Source organism: Notamacropus eugenii, chromosome 3, assembly GCF_028372415.1.
Source record: "Notamacropus eugenii isolate mMacEug1 chromosome 3, mMacEug1.pri_v2, whole genome shotgun sequence".
Lineage (NCBI taxonomy): Eukaryota > Metazoa > Chordata > Mammalia > Diprotodontia > Macropodidae > Notamacropus > Notamacropus eugenii.
This window is the reverse complement of record NC_092874.1, coordinates 362,490,579-362,515,062: the sequence shown is the minus strand read 5'-3', so window position 1 is coordinate 362,515,062 and position 24,484 is coordinate 362,490,579. Positions and strand designations below refer to the sequence as shown.

At 36.8% G+C, this 24,484-nt stretch overlaps 1 protein-coding gene across 1 annotated transcript in view; it reads left to right on the top strand.

Moving 5' to 3' along the window:
• The window catches only part of RIOK2 (RIO kinase 2), a 38,522-nt gene extending 16,579 nt beyond the window's left edge, over positions 1–21,943 (top strand). Inside the window, exons 4-10 of the mRNA XM_072597348.1 lie at positions 1,642–1,817; positions 5,422–5,510; positions 6,080–6,271; positions 10,633–10,725; positions 11,697–12,239; positions 16,301–16,394; positions 20,186–21,943. Coding sequence (XP_072453449.1) covers positions 1,642–1,817; positions 5,422–5,510; positions 6,080–6,271; positions 10,633–10,725; positions 11,697–12,239; positions 16,301–16,394; positions 20,186–20,347 — 1,349 coding nt within the window. The 3' untranslated portion in view covers positions 20,348–21,943. The remainder of the gene's footprint in view (positions 1–1,641; positions 1,818–5,421; positions 5,511–6,079; positions 6,272–10,632; positions 10,726–11,696; positions 12,240–16,300; positions 16,395–20,185) is intronic.
• The last annotated feature ends 2,541 nt before the right edge of the window (positions 21,944–24,484 follow it).

Here is a 24,484-nt window from a genome sequence, read left to right as displayed (position 1 = left end):
TTTGGCATACTGCAAGTTGTGTAGGCCTGTCTTATGGTGTCACAAAATATACATTAAAAATTGTTCAAAAAATAGTACTGAAGGAATCTCCAGTCTTCAGTGCGTTGGACTCATGCTTTTAATACTCGAAAAACAGGCCAGTCCTTTTACTCTTACTAATTGTGGCATTTTACCCCTCTGAAACACAGTTTATCTGTAAAATTGAAGTGTATAATACTTAGCTCATGAAATTACGAGAATCAACCCAAAAAACCTACAACATATAAAGTACTTTATAGACCTTAAAAGCCATAGCTAGTAAAGCAGGGTACAAAGATACATCCAGAGTAAAGTTCATCATTAGTAATAGTTGATGTAAATCTGTATTTCAAATTATCTTGATAATTTCTAATTTATTTTGGCTGCCTTGTCAGATCTTAATTGGTTCATCACTATTTTCAACCTCAGAATGTGATTCATAGGAATAGCATGTTACCTCTGCCATTTCCCTAGTCACTTGTGCTTATAGAGATTTTTTGACAACAATATTTATAATACGTTTGTCCACTTTGAAGTAGTTTAGATAACTAGATAATATCCATAAATCTACTTAGTCAGGAACACAGTAAACTATAATACATCACAATTCACTGAAAATGAACCAACAAGTGAGAGTCATCCTTAGTCCCTCCATGTTAGGGAACTCCCTGTTTTTCCCTGAGAAAATCTCCTGTGTCATACAAGACATGTATGACTATGGCACAGTCTCATGTGCAGCCTAAGTGAGGGTACTGCTGTCAATCTGCATAATAGTAAAGCTTAATTTAAGATAACAAGTATAATTTCTTTGCAGTACATTCCACTTTAAAGACCACTGCAGTGCTCTTGGCATTGCATGGATTTGAGTATAACATGAGGACTGTCAGCCATCTGTCTGTCTCATTCCATGACTGGCCCATCTTCTTTACCAGTTATAAATAGCTGTCTCTGATGACATCCTTTATAGCATTTCCCTCATAGTACTATTTATTGGTTGATTATGTGTTTGCAGTGACTGGTATTCCATGACTATTGATATTCAAAAAATAGACTTTTTTTTTCCAGAGAGAAAAGGCTTTGACAAGTTTTTCAAAAGCTATCCCCCCAATTCTGTTCTGCTTGTTTGATTTTGGGCCCAATCTCTTCCGCAGTGTCTCTTCGGGGGCAGCTAGGTGACACAGTGGATAGAGTGCTAGGCCTAGAGTCAGGAAGACTTATCTTCCTGAGTTCAAATCTGACCTCAGTTTATAAATGACTCTGGGCAAGTCCCTTAACCCTATTTGGCTCAGTTTATCATCTGTAAAATGAGCTGCAGAAGGAGTGGCAAACCACTCCAGTATCTTTGCCAAGACCCTAAATGGGTCGTAAAAAGTCAGACACAACTGAACAACTAAAAGTTGTCTCTTCCAGATGTATTTACTGACAGGCTAGTTCTATAGGCTGTCCCTTCACCTATAGATTGACATAATGTAGATAGTAGACTTTCTAATTACCTATATTAGGAAATGTCATTTTTACCTAAAAGGAAATAAAATAATGGTGGGAGGTTAGAATTGATTTAACTCAAGGGGGGAAATTACTCTGCATGTGGTAATAATGACTTTTTCACTCTTTCAACTACAGATATTTATATTGTTGCAAATGAAGAGGAGAAACAGTTTGCGCTAAAGCTTCACAGACTAGGAAGGACTTCATTCCGTAATTTGAAAATCAAACGTGATTACCACAAGCACAGACATAATATGTCATGGCTTTATTTATCCCGTTTGTCTGCCATGAAGGAATTTGCCTACATGAAGGTACTTTTAATTATAAATATTTGTACTTATTTTTGCATTTTTTTTCCTCACCTCTATGCAGCAACCTGAAATAATTATTGGTACAGATTTTCTACACATACACCTACAAGTAGCCAAATACCATTAATTTCATGGTTTAAGGGTCTGTGATTGCTAAGTTAATTGGTACAAACATAGAAATCTGGATTCCCAGTTTCTCTCTTAAGATTTCTAAAAATAAATCTGCTAATTTTCAGAAAAATTCCTTAAGGCTGGAATAAGCAGCCCCTATTCATCTGCTCCTCAATGGCCACCTCTACATACATAAGTGTTTTGAGGTAATGAGACTTCTTTTTGCTCCTTTATGGAATATTGCCTCAAATAAGAATTGGGCACAAAGAGAATAGGCAGCCGTGTTAAGTCCCTGGAGCCCAGAAGTAATTTTATGATCTTGGCATCTGCAGAAGGGAAGGGCACCAACTTAATTTAATTTCTCTTTAGGCTTTGGAATGGAATCTGATAAACAAAATATTAAAACAAATGACCTTTAAGGCCATTGCTCCACTTAGCTGCTTCAAAGTTTATGAACCATTCAGGAATTGTTCTCTATCTTCTGATCTCTGGTCAGTGTTTTTTCCTCTCTTTTTAGTAATATTAGTTTCATTGTGATGACAGAATCTTGGCACAACAAACAATGGGGTATTGATTTTTAAAAGCAAAATTATTTTTCCCTGTACCATGGATATTATAGCCAAAGTCAAACTGTATCCATTTCAGTCAACAATCTGCAAGTTTTTATTAGTGCCTACTATGTGCCAGGCCATGTGCTAAGGTCTGGGCAGGATGCAAGTATGAAGAATGAAAGGATCCCTGCCCACAGGGAGCTTTCATTCTGACAAGGGAGACAACAAGGACATGTAAAAATACATAGCATAAATATAAAGCCTACAAATATATACAAAGCAGTTACACACAGGGTAGTTTGGACATACTGGGGAAGACTTTATGCAGAAGATGGTGCTTGACCTGCATCTTAAAGGAAGAGAAGGCATCTGTGAGGCAGAGGCACATTCAGGTATGGGGAAAGTCAGGACCAAGGCATGGAGGTAGGACATGAAGTGCCATAAGACCAGCAAGAAGGCCAGTTTGGCCGGATGGCAGAGTACAGGAGAGAGGAGTAATATCCAGTGAGTCTGGAAAGATACATTGTTTAACTCCGTGATCTCACTTCCCTAAGCTTTTTACCTAGCACAGTTAAATTGCTTAGATTTCAACTTAATTGATTCCTTCCCTTCTCTCAGTTCCTCCTCCTTATTTTCATTCTTCCATAGGCAAGAGGGTGTTTCTTCAGGAGCCTCGTATGTCCTCTTCATACACCTTCAACAAGATCTTCTATCCATTTCTCTCCCCCAAAGAAAACCCAGTGAATTAAAACCTAAATTTAGAAAAGTTATGAGGCATTATAAGTATATGATTTCTAAACTATAGGAAGCTCATGTAGTACTTTTTAAATTATTAAATTTAAACTTTTGGGGGAAGTATTTGTTGCTTAAAACTGGTGTATATTTTGTACGTTTTGGTGGTCCTCAAGGACAGGAGCTGTTTTTGCTTTTTTTTTTCCTATGTCACTAATGCTTAGCCCAGTTGCCAGCACATAAGCTCTTAAGAAATGTTTGTCTCATTTAACACATAGAACTGGATTGGTTCCATTTTTTTACAGTCAGGGGAAAAACAAGCAGACACAGAGGTAGCTTAAAAAGCTAATAGGATCTTGGGCTGAACTCAGGGAGGCTTATTATCTAGAAGGAAAACCTAGATGACCATTTGGAGGATGTTGTAGGAGACTACTCTTGTCCAAGTACAATTGTCATTTCTGAAGTTCCTTATATCTCTTGAGATTTTTTTGAAGGAACAGTGAATGTTAGGGCATCATTTCTAGGAACCCCAGGGTAGGTGATAACCAACCTCACATGGCTCAAGTTGTGTTAGTGCATTAACTAGATTAAGAGATGAGGAAGAAGCAAGCTCTCTTCACTTTGCTCCCAAGCACTGCTGCTAGGAATTGTCTATGGGAGAAAAATTTTTGCTTTTAAAAATCAGTTCCTCATTGTTTGTTGTGCCATGGACTCTGTCATCACAATGATACCAGTATTACTAAAGAGGGAGGAAAAAACACTATCCAGAAGATGAAAAACGATTCCTGAATGGTTCATAGAAGCAGCTAGGTGGAGCAATGGATAGAGTGCTGGATGTGATATCAAGATCACAGCCCTCTCTGACATTTACTTAGTCTGTGACCCTAGGCAAGTCATTGTCTTAGCTTCACTTTCATGATCTGTAAATGGGAATAATGATGGAGCATCTATCTCACAGGGTTGTTGTCAGGATCCAAGGAGACAGTATATGAAATACACTTTGAAAATCTTAAAGCGTTATAGAAGTGTTAGCTACTATATCATTAAAAATATCTAGGGCTTGAGATCACTGGATATAAATGGCATCTTTTTATAGGCCCCCAAGTAAGAAGTAGGTCCACTGGGACAACCATAAGATGAATATTTTGGCACATACTAGCTGCTTAATGAGTGAATGGAGAAGAGATTACTTAACTCTTGATTACAGTGCAAAGAACTTTCTTAAATACTTGAGATACCAATAGAAAAGCCAGATAGTCACTGCTTTCAAGGAGTTTATATTCTAAAAGGGGGAAGATCATACACACACACACACACACACACACACGTACACACGCACACACGTGGCTTCAGCTGCATAAATGCATAAGATAAAATGCTTTCTGATTAATAGCTAGCATTTATTTTAATGCTTTAAAGTTTACAAAGCACTTTACATATGTTACCTCAATTGATCCTTTTAACAGTCCTGTGAGCTAGGTGTTATTTTCCTATTTTACAGATGAGGAAACGGAAGCTGAGAAAGGTTAAGTGACTTGGGTCACAGAGTTATTAAGTGTCTGAGACAGGATTTGAACTTGTGTCTTCGTAACTCCCTGCCAAGTGCTCTATCTACCATATCACTCAACTGATTTCCTGTAATAGATTGTTCAAACAAAATTATAAATTAGAGACTAGGGCATCACAAGTGTTAGAAGAATAGCAGGTTGAATAATGCAATTTCTCTGCCTTAAATCAAATGCAGTTGGCACAGAAATAATCTCATTGGAAACTGTCATCCCAAATCAGTACTCTACCTTTTTCTTTCAGTTCAAGAAATGTCCTATACTTACGCTTGGCAGCAAAAGTAGAGAACAGAGAAATGTGCTTAATAGCAATTCGTGTGGACTGAAAAAAAATCACAGTTTTGTTTGGCTGCAAGTTCAATATGTACCAATGGTATAAAGTAGTTTCCTCAGAAGCCAGTGTTGTCTTGGGTTGCATTCGTAGAAGAACATGTGAACAACTTAAAGTGTGTTATGCCATACTTTAAGCTAGACAGAAAGGGGCCCAAAATATTTGAAAAATGTTCGTGTAGAACAGCATCTACTAGGGCAGAACTAGACTTAATGGGTAGGGACTAAAAGGAGCTAAATGTTAATCAGCTGAGCTGATATCTCATTTTAAATATTGATCTCCTCCTTAGCTCTACATGTTTTTCCTTCTTTCAGGCACTCTATGAGAGGAAATTTCCAGTTCCAAAACCAATTGATTATAATAGACATGCAGTAGTCATGGAACTCATAAATGGTTACCCTTTGTAAGTATTTTTTTTAAAGCATAAATTCTTAGTAAGCAAAAATGTAATTTTTAAAAAAAAACTTATACCACTTTAGGGACTTTAGAGATTGGTTTTAAAAGAGTGAATACAAAAATAGATTGAAAACTCAGTTTTGATTTGAAATTAGGACTTTGGTAGTGATAACATTTCAGAATACACTGATATGTTGTAGAACAATAATGTCTAACTCAAGTAGAAAAGGATCCTGCAAGCTCCATATTGACTTAGAAAACACAAATTAACATTATCTACATTTTTATCTATAATTTTTTGTTTATTTTACTTTAATCTGGTTCCTGCCTCCAGGGCAAGTTTGACATTTCTGGTCTAGAATACAGGTTGAGAAAAGTGCACTAAATTCTGAAATGTATCTTCAAAGTCTTTTGTTCACTTAAAATTTCAGGTAAACTCCCATCATGATCATAATCAAATGGTAAAATGACATTTAAGTGATACAAGTACATTAAACAGCATTTATGTTTATGACTTATTAGAAGTGATAAATTAAAATTTTATTAATGCATTTCTTGCACTTTAAATGGTATTAGGTGCCAGGTACATCACATTGAAGATCCTGCAGCAGTATATAATGAAGCAATGGAACTAATTATTAAACTTGCTAATCATGGACTAATTCATGGTGATTTCAATGAATTCAATCTAATGTTGGATAAAGATGACCACATAACCATGATTGACTTCCCACAAATGGTCTCAACATCTCATCCAAATGCTGAATGGTATGTACAGAAATGGCTGGATGTTAAAATTAAGATTATTGATCAGTCTTTTTAAGATTACTTTCTATTCTCTCCTGGTTTTCCACCATAGAGTTTGTGGTAGACATTCACAGGATCATAGGTCTGACTGGAAAGGACTTCAGAGGCCCTTCATAGTGAAGAAACTAAGGCCAGAGAAATCAAATGATCTCTCAAATGAAGAAAGTAGATGACAGGATAAGATTTGAAATGAGGTCCTCTGACTTCAGAGCCCAAAGGTTTTCTCCTAGACTACTCCTTCCCTCAGTCTTCTCTGTATTATTTACCATCAGATTTTCAAGGTTCAAAGCTGCCGTACACATAACTGAATTAAATTGAATCATGGAGAAGAAAAGTATCCTTTTCAGAAGATTTCAAACTGCCAACATTTTAAATAATTAAGATTTTTTTCCTCCTAGAAGGGATCATCTTTGTTATTAATCATTTAAATTAATCTTATGTATAGATTTGGTTCAGTGTGTTAGGAAGAGGGGAAGAGAATATATTTTTCTTGTATATATGCATATGTTAGTATGTATACTTGTTTCGAATCAGAAAATTATAATCAAGAATTCCTGTTACTCTGTTGAATGAGTTCATGGTTTTATATTGAAGCTAATTGCCATGTCTATGAAAATAATAATAATATTTGCTTCATTAGACATTTTTTCCTTTTAATAAATTATTTCTGTAAGTGGACAGAATCAATTTATGCCACTTGTGAGGAACAGCAAAAAGGCCAGTTTGGGAAAGGGAGGCATGGATCTGGAAGCTGGATAATTAGGTTTAGGGCCTCATCATAAAGAACTTCAAAATCCAAACAGAAGAGTTTGTATTTTTCCCTGGAAGTAACTAGGGCAACAGTAACAGGGTAACAGTTAGATATTGGAATTCGTTGGTTAGGGGAGTGATTTGGTCAGATCTGAGCTTATGGAAAATCACTTTGGCAGATTTCTTGAGGGTGGATTGCTTTAAGCAGGGAAACCAATTAAGAAGCTATTGTAATAGTTAAGCTGAGAGGTGATGAGGGCCTGATCTAAGGTGGTAACTTTGTAAGTAGTGAGGAAGGGTCTGATTTGAGAGATGTAAAGGTAAAAAAAACCAGCATGATTTGGCAGCTGATTAGATATAGAGGATGAGAGAGAGAGAAGGCAAGGATAAGTGGAGGTTATTAACTCAGAAGACTAGAAAAATGTTGATGCTTCTCAAAATGAGAAGAGAGAAGGTAGGTGTGGGGATAATGATAATGAGTTCTTCTTTGGATGTGGAATTTGATATCAGGAAATACTGAGAGTGGATATATATATATAGGGAAGGATATACAGTCATCTCTATTAAGAATAGTTATACTTGTAGCAGCTAATGAATAACAAGGTTAATTGGTCATACAGTAATGATCAGAGACATAATTTGTATCTAGGTCTCTAATCCAAGACTAATATGCCTTCTACTTCACCTTCCAATGTTATAATACAATATACTGCACCAAGAGGGTGTAGAGGAAGGTTCTTAACGTTTTTTATGTCATGGGCCACTTTAGCAGTCTGGTAAAGTCTGAGGACCCCTTTTCAAAGTAACCTTTTTTGATGGCAAATACAGTAGTAATAATGGTATATAAATATATATAGATAAGCCATTTGTATTGAAATACAGTTATCAGAACCCCTGAAATCTACCCATGTTAAGAACCTCTTCTGTAGAAGGAAGGTATGCCCTGGCCTGAGTCCCAGTTAGATGGTATGATTGGGAAAATGAGCTAAGAAAGAAGTCTGGGGGGTTGGGGGCGGGGGGGAAGGTCCTGTCAGGTAAGAGGAAAACCAAGAGAGAAGAATCTCATGAAAATCCAGAAAAGAAAGAATACTGAGGAATGATTGAATGAATAGTCCACAGCATCAGGTGCCACACAGCAGTGGAAGGCTGAGGACCAAGTAAAGGCCATCAGATCTGGCAATTAAGAGATCAGTGGTAACTTTGGAATAGACTAAGTTAAGTGATGAGGTTGGAAGCCAGATTGCAGTGAGTTGAGCAGTGAAAGGAGAGGACAGTGGAGGTAATAAGTGTAGGCAAATTTTTCTAGGAGTTTGGCTGAGAAAGGAAGGAGAGCTATAGATGTGATTTCTCCTTTAAATGGATAGTCTCTTAAAATACAATTCATATGATGCTTATGCTACTTTGTAATCTACTTGAGGACAGAGGCTTAAACTTAAGTGTTTGTGTTACTTTCTCCCCTTTTCCACATGGTTTTGTGGTTTCCATATCACTGTCGAAGACACCACCACCTTCCCAGTCTGTCAGGTGTCATTTTTGACTCTCTTGTGCTGACTCCACACATCCAATCCATTCCCAAATCTTTTTGTTTCTACCTTTACAATATCTCATATGTCCCCTTCTCTCTGCTCCCATAGGCACCATGCTATTTCATACCCTCATCATCTTTTGTCTTAATGATTATTGCCGTAACCTGGTAATTGATCTCCCTGCCTCAAGTCTCTACTCATTCCAGTCCATCCCTACTACCAAACTGGTTTTTCTGAAGGGTACTCTTCAGTAAACTCCACTGACTCCCCCAGGATCAAATATAAAGCCCTCCATTTAGCATTTAAAGCCCCTCACAATTTGGCCTCTTCCTCTCCAATCTTCTCACATTTTTCTTCCCTCCATGTATGCTATGGTCAGTCAGCACTGACCTCCCTGATGTTCCTCCCACACATCACTCCACCTCCTCTTTTTACCTTTGCATTGCTTGTCCTCCATATTGCTGTCTCACTTCCATCTCTTGACATCCCTGCCTTCATTGACAAGAGGCTTTTATGGTCCCCTGACTCTCAGCCACTTGATCATTTCCCTCTGAGATTATTTTTCTTCCCACTTTCTATCTTATATATACCTGTTCATTTGCATGTCTCCATCAGTAAATAAGCTCCTTGAAGACAGACCATTTCTGTGTTTTTGTTCTCTTTTGTAAACCCAACCCTTAGTATAGTACCTGGCATATTACAGGGACTTAAAAAGTGATATCTAACTGATTGACAATCTAACAAATTGGGGTTTAGTACAAGGCTTTTTGTTATTAGTTTTAAAAGCTGGGAGTCTGCAGTCAAAAGGATGAGTAATAGTTACTCTGATGATGAATTTCAGTCTTATTTATCAGACAGCTTGAACTTTCAAGTCAAAATCCCATGATAAAGCTAGTGTGACAGGGAAGTAGGGGAAGGGTCTTCCTTTTTCTAGTGCCTAGTCCACAAATTAATATTATGCATTCAGAAAAATAAGTTGTTGCATGTGAACCAAAAGTTTATAGGTTGAAATTGAAGTTTTATTCATTTTTGTATGTGTCCTGCATTCATTATAAATGAGACAAATAGTGATCTCATTGGCTGTTTGAATTACAAGCACCACCATGAGTTTAGCCACCCAATTCCTGATTGAAAATTAACTCCTGTAAAATAACCATGTCAGTATTTTTTAAACATTTTGTAACATTGAGTAAATTTATATTTAATGTCTTTTTACAAGTTGATTATACCTAGCTTTCATCTTTATAACAGTGGGTGTGAAATTAATGGGCCACAATTCACATACTGGTTGATCTTGTTCTTGAGTAATGCTAGCCAATCAGATTTCAGATTTCTTTCTTCATGGAGGAATCACTTACATCTAATACAGTAGTCTTTGTTACTGTTATGTATGTTTTCGGCAGGTTGTAGTGCTTTGATTTTAATAAAATAAACTTGAATGAACAAAGAAGCTGGGAATCTTGGGTGTGCTCTAAGGCAATTGGGAAGGAACCAGTAGTTAAAGATGGAACAGTAGGGGCAACTATGCTGGAGAAGACTGAAGAAAATGTAATCACTATCAGAGACTAGAATAGAGAAGGAAAGAGTTGGTAATGATGTCAGTAGATTTTGAGATGAAGAGAGAAGAGAGCTTGCAAAGCATGCCCTCAGTTTTCCCAGTAAAATATTAAGCAGCATTTGTTTCTCATGATTGATTATAAAAATATTTGATTTTGCTTCTCTTAAGTGTTCTGCATTATCACAGTATTAGCTATTATAATATCCTCATTTTAAAGAATATCTTTGGATAACAACTTGGTGTAGTGAGTCAGGAGACAGGAAGAACTAGGTTCAAATCGTGCTTTCTATCTTGTCTAAGACCAAAGTGACAGACCTGCATTGGTAGTTTCCTTTACCAATGAAATTACAGATCCAGTCCCTATCCCTGTCTTTAAATAAATATATATATCTTCTCATTTTAGAATAAGTGAGCAACAGTATGTACAGGCAGATAAGAAAAGGTGGGATTAGGAGCAATTCAAATAATGCAGAATGGTTCTTTTGCAGGTATTTTGACAGAGATGTTAAATGTATTCGAGATTTCTTCATAAGACGTTTCAGTTATGAAAGTGAACTTTATCCAACCTTTGGAGATATCAGGTTAGTTCTGTGAAGTGTTTAGATTTTTTTTTTTAATTGATATAACCCTGCTTGTATGATTTATTTATGCCTCAAACCTTAATACTTTTAGCTAACCGAGGAAAATATCAGACATTGATGTGGTAGGAGCAATATCCCAACTCCTACCCCCATGCAGATTAGGGTAGTTTTTCTTTAAAAGATCCTGAGACCATCCTCAAGATTTGTTTAGCTCCAGAGGGTAAAACTTGAGGCTATTTACATCACTTCTGACCACTAGGGGGAACCCCAGGTGTGTGCTGATGTTTGACTGATCACCTCAGCTGCACTCACTTGAATGACCTCAGGGTGTCCAGAGTACCTCTCCTTATTTAGTATCTTCCTGCTGTGGTCAAACAAATCTCTTCTTTGTTAACTGCTGTGTGACCGAGAGGAGCATATCATTTGGTTTCTATATCAAACCTAAACTACTGGGAGACTAGCCTGAGTTAGGTCCAACCCAGAAGGGTCTTGGGGAAACTTCCTGGAAGAACTTTACTCATGTTAAGGGACTCATATTTGTGTAAACTATTTGGTTATTGGAAATGACAGTGCAACTGGGTCAGTAACTGTGATTGTATGTGGACGTAGCCAGGCATCAGAGGTAAGCACAAAGTGTCCTCCTCCCACCCCAACAGTGAGAGAATCCAAATGTGACCTGTAATTCTCTCCAGAGCTTCACAGAGCTCAGGCACCAGGAGCGTTTCCCTGACCCCAGCAGAAATGATTATTGCTTACACAGAGGAGAAATAAAACTAAACTATTAAAAAATAATTAAGTAGCTAACCATCTTTCCTAAAATTTTCCGTAACCAATATAAAATATTGCATTTGTGATTCCAAAACCTTTTTGAACGTATTAACTATTAGAAATTAATCATCAAGACCATGTGAAATTAAACCTTAACACTTTTTTTGAGGAGTTTTAATGTTTGAAATTGCTGTTTTTCCTAGGAGGGAAGACTCTCTTGATGTAGAAATTTTTGCCAGTGGATATACAAAAGAAATGCAGGAAAATGATGAACTACTTCATCCACTAGGTCCTGATGATGAAAGTCTTGAAATACATGAAGGATCTGAATATCCTTCATCACTTGAAGAGCTGACAAAAAAGGTAAAGACTTCGCAGTTGGAAAATCTAAGAAACCTCATAGATAAATCAGATAATGACTGTAAAATGAACCCTTCTGAAGACCTAGTACAAAAGAATATAGATGTGCTATGTGAGGATAAGAATAGTGCGCAGTGTTTTGAAATGACTGAATTTAGTCATTCATTAGAAGAAATTCAGGAAGAGATTGTTGAAGGAAAGAAGAGAAGTTGCATAAAGCATTCTGAGATTATTGATTTTCATGAAGAAGAAAACAGTTCTGAAAATATCACCGAAGAAGATCAGATGCATCAAGGAGAAATTGCTACTGATTGTCAAGAATATGAAGATGAATGCCCTGATCTGGTTAACTTGTCAGCATTAAACAAAGAACTCAGGCCTTTCAGGTATAGATATCTATTGATTGTACCTTGCCTTTAATCTTTGGTTCAATACCTTTTCTTGTTTCTCATAAATGATAGTCTTTCAAAAAGCCTGATGTGTAAAATGGAAACACACAATCTGTTACTTTTTGTCTTTAAAAACTTAAATTTTATTATTTTGCTCTTAATCTGTTAATCCAAGGCAGCTCCTATTGAATGGTTTTAAGTAAATGGTTTATCAAACTTCTGTTAGTTTTGCATAATGGTAACTGCTAAAGAATTTACAGGTGCTCTTGAACAGTCATAAGTTGCAAGCTATTGAAAGAAAAAGGTTTTGTGTTTGATTTTTTTTTTTTTACATACATCTATATTGTGATTCATTTGTAAATACTCATGCTTGTTCATTAGTCTGTGTTACAGATTTAGGACCCAAGTGTATCTGCCTTCAAAATAATGTAAAGATGAAGTATCATTTGGGAGGGAGGAAGAAGGGGAGAGAAAAAAAGATTGTGTGTGTGTGCGTGTGTGTGTGTGTGTGTATCTAATAATAGTCACATTATTATGGATTTATGTGTATTTATATTTCAAAAAATACATTCTAAGGATATAACAACCTCTATTTGAAGCAATATGACAGTGACTGAATAAATTCCCTCCATCCAGACAGGGAAAAAATGAGTATTAGGAATTAATGCTTTATAAATATCACAACCTTGATCTGTAGAAATGGATGTTTTGGCAGAGGAGGTGTTTTGGTGTTTTTGTTGTTGTTTTTGCAGTTTTTCTAACAATAGTTCTAACTCTACTCTCAGCTTCCTTGAACTCTATGTTGCGTTGGTGAAGATTGTGCCAGTAGTCGATTTTTATAGATCGTTAAATAGTGTCATTGAGTAGAAAATAATTTTTTTTTTTCATTTTTAACACAGTTCATGTCACATAAAACAATTGCAACTTTTGGTCAGGTGATACTTCTCTTAAAGCATTTTACAATATAGACCACAAACGAATTTTTTTTTTTAACATTAACCAACTGAGACGTAAATAATAAATTATGTATGCTACCTTCTCTAGCCCTTGACCTAATTGTCTCCATGGTATTACTAAGAATTAAAGGACTCTAACTTATTGTTGTTGATCTAAGATCCTAAGCCTAATAGCTTAATTTTAGACTTGACCTCGGCTGTTCCCCTACCAACAATCTATAATTTAATAGATCTGGTATTAAGCTTACAAACCTTTTGACTATAGGAAATTGCCATTAAGATTGGGGACATTGCAGGAAAACAATATGTCCCCAACTTCATGTCAGTTCCAGGCAGGAGTAGATTGTCAACTTGCATTGTCAGTGTCAGTGAAGAAATTGAGTCAGGAGAATCCCACCTCAGCCCAGTCTGAACAGCTGCTCTCCCACCCTTCACATGAGATCACCTTTTGCATTTCATACCAGCATCTCACAGGCTTACTGGCATCATGGATTGGAGGCTCAAACTGCCTTTGTTGCTATCCATACCTGGAGTTAGGCTCAGAAGAACAGTCACTTAATAGTCCCATAGCATCTAAAAATGGCAAGTTCCAAAAACCAGGTTTCAGATATGACTACTCACATTGGCTAAGGAACATCTTTTGAGGCAAGTCTTAAGTGGCTTACATGCCTTTCTATACCTATTCTAGTTCCTGCTTAAATAACAATCATAAAATCAAATTTACCATTAAAACCTTAACTTTTCCATCAGTGCCAAATTTTACCTGAAGTTACCTGCCTTTAGGAGGCTTAGACTAAAATTCATTTCCCCAAACTAAAGATGTCTCTGATTTAGTCTCAGTAATTAATTCGGTCAGTTGTTTTAATACTAATTGCTTTTACATCACTTTGTAACATGTCCAATTTTTCTCCCCGTCTCCCCCTCCCCCCACTCCCTAATACCTTGCATTCTGATTACCTCTTCCCTCAATGAGCCCTCCCTTCTATCACATCCCACCCTTCCCTTATCCCCATCTTCTCTCTTTTCTTGTAGGGCAAGATAAATTTCTATACCTCATTATCTGTGTTTCTTATTTCCTGGTTATATGCAATAATAATTCTCAACATTCATTTCTAATACTTTGAATTCCAACTTCTCTCCTTCCCTCCCTCCCCATCCCCACTGAGAAGGCAAGCAATTCAATACAGACTAAATATGTGTCCTTTTGCAAAAGACTTCCCTAATAATCATGTTGTGTAATACTAACTATATTGCCCTCTATCTTACTCTATCCCCCCTTATTTTTTTATTCCTTCATTTGACTTTGTCCCTTCCCAAAAGTGTTTATTTCTAGTTACTCCCTTCTCCCATTTGCCCTCCCTTCTATCATTCCCCTCACCCCATTTGTCTCCTACTCCCCTACTTTCCTATAGTGTAAGATAGATTTTCATACCAAATTTAGTGAGCATGTTATTCCCTCGTTAAGCCATATGTGGAGAGAGTAGCTTCACTTTTCCCCTCTCCCCTTCTCCCTTTTCTTCTCCATTGAACAAGATTTTTCTTATCTCTTTTATGAGTTATAGCCTGCCCCTTTCCATTTCTCCCTTTCTCCTCTCAGTATTTTCCTCCTTCATCCTTTAATTTTTATTTTATTTTTCTTTCAGTGAACTATGTTGTTCATTGAGCTTTTGAACCTTCTCCTCCATTTAACTAATTCTGCTTTTTAAAGCCTCCTTTTCCGCATTGGCTTTTTGAGTTAGCCTCTTTGTAAAGGTGTTATTTTCCTCAGCATTTTTTTGGTTCTTCTTTAGCAAGCTGCTAACTTGCTTTTCAAGCTCTTCTATTGCCTGAGTCCAGTTTAAGTTCCCTTTGGAGACACTGGAGGCTTTGACTTCCTGTGACGGTATGCCTTGTTCTTTCTTATCTGAAAGGATGGGAGGAGACACCTGTTCACCAAGAAAGTAACCTTCTGTGGTCTAATTTTTTTTCCCTTTTTGGGGTATTTTCCCAAGCAGTTACTTGACCTCTGAATCCTTTATCAAGAGGATAATCCTGTTGTCCCTCCTCTCCCCAGTGCCATGTTCAAGGCTGAGATTTGACTCAGCCGCTTGATTTTCTAGTGCTTTGGGTAGGGGCCATCACTCAGGGCTGAGGTTTAGATTAGCTGCTCCTTACCGCCAGAGGCTTTAAGCTGAGCTGCTTGGACAATGGACCCAGGTTGCTTCCTGGGCAGCCACTATAGCTGCCTACAGTCTGCTGCTGTGGCCTCTGCTGTCGCCTGGGGCTATTGCTTTAGGAACCACGTTTCCTGTAGCCCAGCTGGCCAAGCCCTCCCACACTGATCTTTGGAGCTTTCTTTGTCTCTTGTGGGTTGAGGTATCTGGGACCCTCCCTGCTGGGGACTCTGCCCTGGAGGTCTGTTCAGGTCCTGTTCCTCCCAGTGCCATGTGGCCAGGGCTGTGCTGCGCTCTGCTCATCATCCCGTGAGATAGACCTTTCCTGTGGGCCTTCCAGGTTACCTTTGGCTGGAAACCTCTTTCGCTCTGTTGTTCTGTGGCTTCTGCTGCTCTAGACTTTGTTGAGTCATTTTTACAGGAATTTTGTGGGCTGTGGGGGAAGGGCTAGAGTGTATGTGCCTTTCTACTCTGCCATCTTGACCCCGCCTAGAAAAAGAATTTAAATAAAAGAAACAAGACAGAAGTGAGAGCTTTGAAGGAGGTCAAGTATTAGAGTTCAAATCATTAGTACTTCAGATGACATACATCCTTAATTTATAGAGATTTTAACAAGTGGGGGCCTTAATGAGCTTTTCATGAAAAGAGGATGTGTGTCAAAGTGTCAGTTTACAAAATCAGAAACTGTTTTTTAATTTTAGTCCTTCAGTTTTTCTACCACAGTAATATTCTTTCTGAAGTCTTTAGGTTGATAGATTCTCAGGTGACAAAGCCAGAGCAGAGATTTATGTCTCTTATCTATGGAGCATTCAGCTTGTTGACTGGAATTTCAAGGATTGTTAGAAACACTTAAACGGTGATTTTAGGTTTTCATATGCTTAATTATACTGTAATTGTACATTAAAGTTAAATTATTGCTTGATACAGTAACATTTGATTTCTGTTTTAGGGATGAAAACATGGAACAAATTAATCACCACAGAACAAGAACTGAGAGTATTACTTCTGCCGCCAGTATTGTAAGCTACTCCACAATTCCTCCGGTAACTCATTTTCAGTGTTTGCTAATTACTTACAATGGATATGATAAGTTTTTCAGAGAGTAAAACATGGTCCCTACATTCATTTTATCGTCTAGCCAGGAGATTCAAAAGATACCTACAATATAAATAGCTTCATTGTTAACAGTAACATATTAATACCTAATATCTGTATAATAAGTTAAGTTTTTATATTGCACTTTTACAGAAGTTTCATTTATTCTTTAATAGGCAAAAGAGTTATTTTCCCCATTTTACAGATAGAGAAATTTAGGTTTCAGAGAAGTTGCTTGTTTCTTCTGTTCCCCCCTTTTCCTTCCCTCGGATCCGCAATTTAAATGTTTTGTTTTCATTGGTGTAAGGGATCTATTCTTAAAGAGTTTTCCTGGTAGACAGACTAAGTTAACTTGTTCTCAGGTTCACACAGCAGGTGTTTCATAGGTGGACTTCGAATTCAGTTATCTTAGCTCCAATGCCAGCTCTCAAGCACACAACTGGAACTACTGCATAATTTTTTTAAAATTTTGATATATGTAAAAGATGGTTTATGAAAATGATATAAGTAGGCTTTCAAGATTCTCCAGTACTTTTGCATGGTCCTCCTAATGATCAAAAGCATGATTTTCTGTATAAAAGGAGGGATTTGGAATTGGCCTTTAAGGTAATCTTTAATTCATTTACCAATTTTTCATGATGAGCTGTTGCAAGTGTACTTTGTAACAGTTTGAAGAAAAAAAGGGAAATACTCAGGCTCAATGGAGTAGTGTTTTCCCCGAATTTTTTTCCTGAAGAGATCTTTTTCAAGTTTTTGTTTATTTTTCAATTGTCTCCTACTTTGGTGCCTTAACTACTTCCTGAAAGTGATCTTGGGCTCTTGAAAGTTTGGCTAATAGAGTACAAGGCCTGGCAGGTCCTACAAAGTTAGAAAGGCTTTAAGTGTGGTCTTCACGTCTGGTGATAAAGAGGGTCATCATGTATATTCGTATCCTGAATCTCCATGGTATTCCATAACTTGAATCTCTATATCATCACTTAGTCACTGGGTGATGATTTGGGTTTTGGTTGGTTTTTTGTTTGGTTTTTGCTGTGGCCGCTCTTAATGATCAGTTACAATCAGCAGTGTGAGTTAATAAGATGAGACCCACAGCAAAAAGATGAATAGTAGTGTATTTGTTTTCATACTTTGGAACAAATTAGTAATCTCATAGCCTTAATTCTACAGATAAAGTGTGATAATGAGCAGAAATACTAGATTTGCAGTCAGGAAAGAGCTGAATTTGAATCCACCTCGGACACAGGTCCCTTAATCTTTCTAAGCCTCAATTTTTCGTCTGCTTGCTGTCCGCTCACAACATTTTAAAAACCCCATACTGATATCCTAATGGACAAACAAATTTAAAATACGAAACAGTACAAGAAAAATATATTGCCTTTTCTGCAAATACCGACTAGAATCACAGTTACAAATGTAGAATAATAATATCTCACAGAGTTTGCTGAAAAGATCATTTGAGATAATGTGTTCTGAAGTGTTTTGTAAAGAAAAGGAAGTCTTCAAAATAGTATGATCCAAAAAGAGATGGGCTGGGAAAGTGACACAAGTGAGGGATATGCAGCAGATAGCCCTATATTCCCCTCATAGCCTCTCAGTGTCAAAGAGAAATTCAAAAGTTGCCCCAACACATTCAGTGGATCTCCTGTGATGAATTTGTAGGAAGACATAGGTTAGAGTCACATTAGATGGGCAGGCATGGACAGGTTAGAGGCTTCATTGCTAGAAGGGATCATTCATATTGGGAATAACATAGGATTCATTTGTGCGTAAATAACATCTATTATTCAGTACACAGAATTGAAGACAATTTGATTTCATACTCTGTAATTTTCATTGAACTAATTTTTCACTTTTAAAGTATGAAGAAAAAATGTAAAGTATTTTGTGAAGAGGTTTTAAAAGTTATGCTGCCCTATACGTTGATTCTGGTCTGATATTTGTGGAAAGGCAATGTATTTTTCCTGGGACATTTGTTAGGTATTTTAAGTTTGATTATCCATCAGTACATCTATTTAGTGGTTTAAAAATGCAAATGGACAGGAATTTTGGCCTAGAAATAAACAGGGAATAAAAAGTCAGTTGGATTGCCTTTGGAAAATTGCACAGTGCATTTAATGACCTCAGACTTGCCGGAAACAAAGGCCCATATTTTTAACACCAATATTCTTGTGTTGATATGTGGCTTCAAGTCATGGAATAGTATGGAGGTTCAAGATATGAGCAGACAGGAGGTGACACTTTATAAATGAAGAATTACGGAGGCAAAGTGGTAGAAAGAATGTCAGAAATGTAGGAGTGGCAAACAGTGAATAGGTTATATTATTGCACGAACCAGAGGACAGTTGATGGACACATGCTTCACTGATATCTACAGTTATGTGAAAAAAACTTCAGTCCAACCAGTTCATTGGGTAGACTGTAAATTTTTGCGTGGACATGGAGAAGTCTCACACAACAGCAGACTGCATCTTTGGAGCATATACGCGTAGCACTTAGACATTTATAAAATACTTTACATCTGTTAGATCATTTGATCCTTCCAATATTCCTGTGAGGTAGATGCTACAATATTACTTCCATAACAAAATATATTGAAAAGTTAATTAAGTAACTTTTTTGACTGACTAGTAAGTTGGAGACAGGAATCAAACCTAGTTTTGTCTTCATTCTTGGTCCAATGTTCTTTTCCCCGCCTAACTCTCTGTTTTAAAATTTAGCTTTCAACCAGATTGTCAAAATACACGTGTAGTCTTCTGTTATAAAGCAAATAGACAATACCAGAATGAGGTTTAATCTGGCCTGTTTAAAATGATCTAAACTTCATGAAACCTGTCACACCCGTATGGGTGATAAGGGTGACAGTAGATCCTCCAACCAGATAAAATGCTTTAGATATGGAAAACCAGGTTCACAAACAATGACAGTGATCCTTCTAATCCTTTTAAATCTCTTAATATTATTTTCTAACAATCCAAGTCTATGTGTGTTTATTAATTCAATTTGGCAAACATTTATTAGCCACCTATTTTGTACAGGACACAGCCTACCATTGTGGAAGATATAAAGATGAAATAAGTTAAAGTTCCTGCAATAAGTTCAGAATTCAGTTAAATTCAGTAGACTAGACACCACAGGCAGAAGAGAAAATATAGATTGTCCTGTTCTGAAGTAGATTATAAATTCTGTAGGATTTCAGAAAAAGGAAGAAAATTCAATTGCAATGTTCCCATTGAGCTTACTTTGTGCAATTGAAATAAGTAACTTGAATCAGAATTAGAGTTGAGCTAATTCTGTTTTCTCTTACCACAAGAGACCATTCTATACCTTCCCCAAATTATCCGTGGTTTTTTGTGTATCCTGCTACCATCAGAACAGGAGATTTCTGAAGTAAATAAGGGAATTGTTTTACATAATTTGTCCTAATGGCAAAAATAGCGTAATGGGACATTTGGAGAAATGTCCATTTTTCCCCCTTTAATGAACACTAGGTGGCAATATTTCATCAAATTAAGAAAGCTGGAGTAGTTCCCTTTTTTTCTTTTTTTTAAAAAGCAATGTTTTTGTTAAGAATCTGTCATTGACAGTTTGGATTTTATTGAATCTTTTTAATTGTTGAACAAATTTATGTGATAAGAGCAAAATTAGAGCAGAAGTTTTTAAGTATTTGTTTCTGTGACTCGAACCTCTTACCAGATACAGCTGTCCTTAATGCTGATGATGTGCTACCTCTTGTTTGCAGGAACTGGTGAAACAGAAGGTGAAACGTCAGTTGACCAAACAACAAAAAGCAACAGTGAGGCGACGGTTACAGAAGGGAGAGGCAAATATTTATACCAAGCAAAGGAGAGAAAACACCTACAACATTAAGTCAAGCTTAGAAGCAGCCAATTTTTGGGGATAATTACTAGAACTTTTTTCTGAAGGTGTAGTTTATAACATATTAGGGGGAAAGTGTGTTATTTTGAAGATCCTATTTCTCTGTAATTTTGGTTATGTAAATGTGTGCATATGTATAGCTGACCATTGTCTTTGCTAATAGGAAACTCTATTTTGAAGTAATTGATTTTTTCAAAAGATTGCTTGTAAAAAAATTTTGTCAGTTAAATGAATGGAAACTCTCTGAAAGTCATTTGGAACAATGTTACATATACCGAATTGTCATGTTTCATCCTTTGGTAACTAGAGCATTTCAGTCCTGTGGAAATTTGACAAAGAAAATATATTCTAAATGCTCAATGGAAATAGGCCCTTAGAGTAACAGAATCACTGCCTTCAGAGTTAAATTCATCTGGTCTGACCTGGACCTTTACAACATCCCCAGCTGATCATTCAGCCCCTACTGGGAACCTACAGATAAGTTTTGACATAACCACAGAAACATCTCAAGTTACTGTTTCTTTGAAGTCATTTGCAGTTCAAACCTTCCATACAAGTACGATTCAGTAAGAAGGGAAAATAAAAAGTATTGTCTGTGAGTTAAACTACAATGGGAAAAGAATTATGTCTCTAACTCACAAGACTAATACCTAGTTTAGACTGTATCATTAACACCTGTTTGTTCAGTGCACCTATACAAGGGCAGCATTGGGCGTTTGGCAGCCTAATTTTAAGTGGAAATATCAATCAGCACACACCTACTTCATGCCTGGCACCATGCTCTAGGCACTGGGGATTATTGAGGAGAGAAATTGTGGAGAAAGGCTCTCCCCTTCCTCACTTTCACCAACAGCTGGCCAGCTGCCACCGACATGTAGATTCCACAGAAGCCCTAGAAATGGCAGCACCCCCTTACACCAGTAGTCCTCCTGAAATTCCAGCCCTAACCTTACTGCCACCATTCCCACCAACAACTACTGACAGGGCAAGCAAGTCAGCCTACTCAAGTCAACAGGGTACATCAGCTCCACTTAGACCCTGATAAACACAGCCTAAGAACCTGAAGATTGAGAAAAAGAGTAAAAGAGTGCTCTTTGAAAGAAGAGCACTGGCAAATGGTTCAACATCAAAAACTGTATTTTTATCAGTGGAAGTGACATTTAAAAAGAGACATTACCATCTCATTGGGACCTTTCAATCTGATTTGCATTTGAACACACCTCCCCAAACATGTGTTGCATGTATCCACCAATTAGAATGTGCCCTCCTTGAGAGCAGGAACTGTCTTTTTTTTTCTCTTTGTATCTCCAGAGCTTTGTACATATGAGTACTTCATTCCTTCGTACAAAATCCAAGAAAAGAAATAATTCCTGTAAGCATGTGGATAAATTAAATACATATGAATTTATGGCCTACATTGCCTTGTAGGCAAGGTAGAGTGGTAAGAGCTGCCAACTAAAAAACCCACCAAATGGTAGTATCACTTAGTTTCTTTAATTGCTAAGAAGAAAATATCGTGGTAAAATTGCTAATAGAACCAAAAAGTTTAGGTGTAATACATATTAAATACTTCTTAAAATTTGTAATCCAAAAGAGAAAATAAATTAAATATGGCCTCATGCTTCTTGACTTTGTTAGTTTAACTACCAGACCCTCAGTTGACTCAGTTAAAATTGAGTACCCGCCTTGTACAAGTCATTGTTGCAAGTTTAGAAATTGAAGTGGAAAACAATTGTTACATTAAAGAGGCTTAAAATTGAATAGAAGAGATTAAGTAAATGTAAGACATCTAATAGCAAATGTGAGACAACACTGACCAGTTGTATCTTCTATAAGTACTAATCTTGATGGGAAATTCAACCCTCTGTTCTGTTTGGTCATAAAATATATTTCCTTGGCAACTGAGGTCCAGGTTGTCATGTTACATGTGGTACATAGTGCCAGGTTACCTTTTACTTACCAGATTTTTGGCTTGAGCCCCATTTAGAGTCCTGAGAAATTCACCTTACTGGATAACGAAAACACATTCCACACCATGTGAAAAAACTGACAACCTAACATCAGAATGATATGATAGTGCCCCTCACTGCCAGGTTCTACAATTCCTCCAAAAAAATTTATAGCACTTCTGCTCTCCATTGCCAAGGAGAACTACTTGCCCCCTTATTTGCATAGTACATCCAATTAAGTTTTATTAGGGCAGGGGTTGTCTTCTCTAAAATTTGTTTTTCCCACAGGACCTAGTGTAGTTCTCTGCACATTGGTGTTTTTTGAATGATTACTAAATGTATGATTTCAGTTATTCCCAGAAAAGCTCCTCTTACTTGTTCCACAGTTCACTTCTCCTGTTATATGTATAATTCACATTTGCTTTTTAATTACTTGCACAATCTTCCATCACTAAAGTCATCATAGATCTTTTATACTCACTGGACAATACTTGTCAGGATGGCAGAACAGTTAATCTCACTACTGTAGCAAGGATGAGAAAAGGGAATGAGACAGAAATGACCAAAAAACCCAAGGAGAAACTACAGTACGTGCACATTGGCAGCACAAGTCCACATAAACAGCCAGAAGCCTATGAGTACTGGAGGTGATATCTAACTAGGAAATCTTTTGTGGTACGTAGACCTCCAGTGTAAGGACCAGGGTCTACAGTGCCTGGATTCTGTAGCTTGTATTATTCTAATCTCTAACTCAGGTCAAAGACCTGTAGGATTAGGACTGAGATGACACATCCTGGATCAAAGTACCTTTCCTCTATTCAACCCTGAATTTCCCATGTAAAGTGCCTAATTGCTTAGCTGTTTGTAGGGTTCTTAAAGAATTTGGCTGATTGCCCAGACAATACAGATCAGTACTAAAGAAGGCATCACCATTCTTTTCAGAAGTGCAGAGTTTATCCCTGACTCAAAAGGCTCAATTCAGAAAGTCAGGCCAGAAAAATGAGTAAAAAAAACAATAATAATACTATGGAGCTATAAACGTTAACTCAGATTAAAAAGGAACTCATTACAAGCCAAGTCTCAAAATCACAAGTTTGCCAAATACTCTAAAGGAATCCCTGGAAGAAATAAGTTTTAAAATGATAATATAAGTGAAATGTGAATTAGAGAACGAATTGAAAGGATAAATGGCTTAGTTTAAGAGGTATAAAACATACTCAAATAAGACTTCAAAAAATAGACCCAAAAAGATAACAGAAAAAACAAAATATTTTTAAAACCAGAAAATGTAAGGTATAACCTGACAAAAACCTTTGACCTGGAATATAGAGTCATCAGACTACCTGCCTATAACTATTAGAACCAATGGGCACAATGAAGATAGAATCTACTAGTCACCTCCCAATACCCCAAAGTGAAAACTCCCAGGAATATCATAACCAACATCTGGGACTTCAAGGTTGAAAAAAAACTAAAAGCAGAACAACTTAAATAACGAAGAAGCATGGATCTGTTTAAAAAAAAAAAAGATACCTTCTTGATTCTCATTCTGATATATAAGGGATACTTTTTGTTAGCTTAAACTCCGTAAAATCTCTATCCTTTTTACAAAAGTTCGAAGACAAAAGGATTCTGTGCTTAGCACTGCCTACATATCGTAGTTAGGTCACCTCTAAATGTTTTGGCCGTATTCAAAATGCTTATAAATGCTGTTTGTTTTTTTTCTACACAAGAAACCCCTTCACCATGCAGGTGACCCCTGACCCTCAGAGTAGTCATTATTATCCTCGCCACTTAGAGACCCCGAAATGTGTTACACATCAAACCTTCCTTAAAGTAAAATTGCTTCCCCATAAAACCACAAGCCTCTAGAGGTAAGAGCAATCTGGGGACCCTTGATTCCATTCATTTGCACCATGACAAAAGTTTGCTTTTTCTGAACTTTCAGATTTCAATGAGGTTTTGACTTTGCATGTCTCTGCTGCTACCACTTAATAGACAACAATAGTTTGAGTAATGAGAATGACTTCAATAAACTTTTTTAATTTTTAAAAGAAATAAAATGTTTTTTATGTAGCAGAATCAACAACTTATTCTCCACTGATTTTTATTGAATTGCCATAACTGGAAATGGGTCCTATTGTTTTGAGACGCTGTCAATCATATTGATTGCACCTTGAAATGAAAGTAATAACCATTCACATCTCAACTAT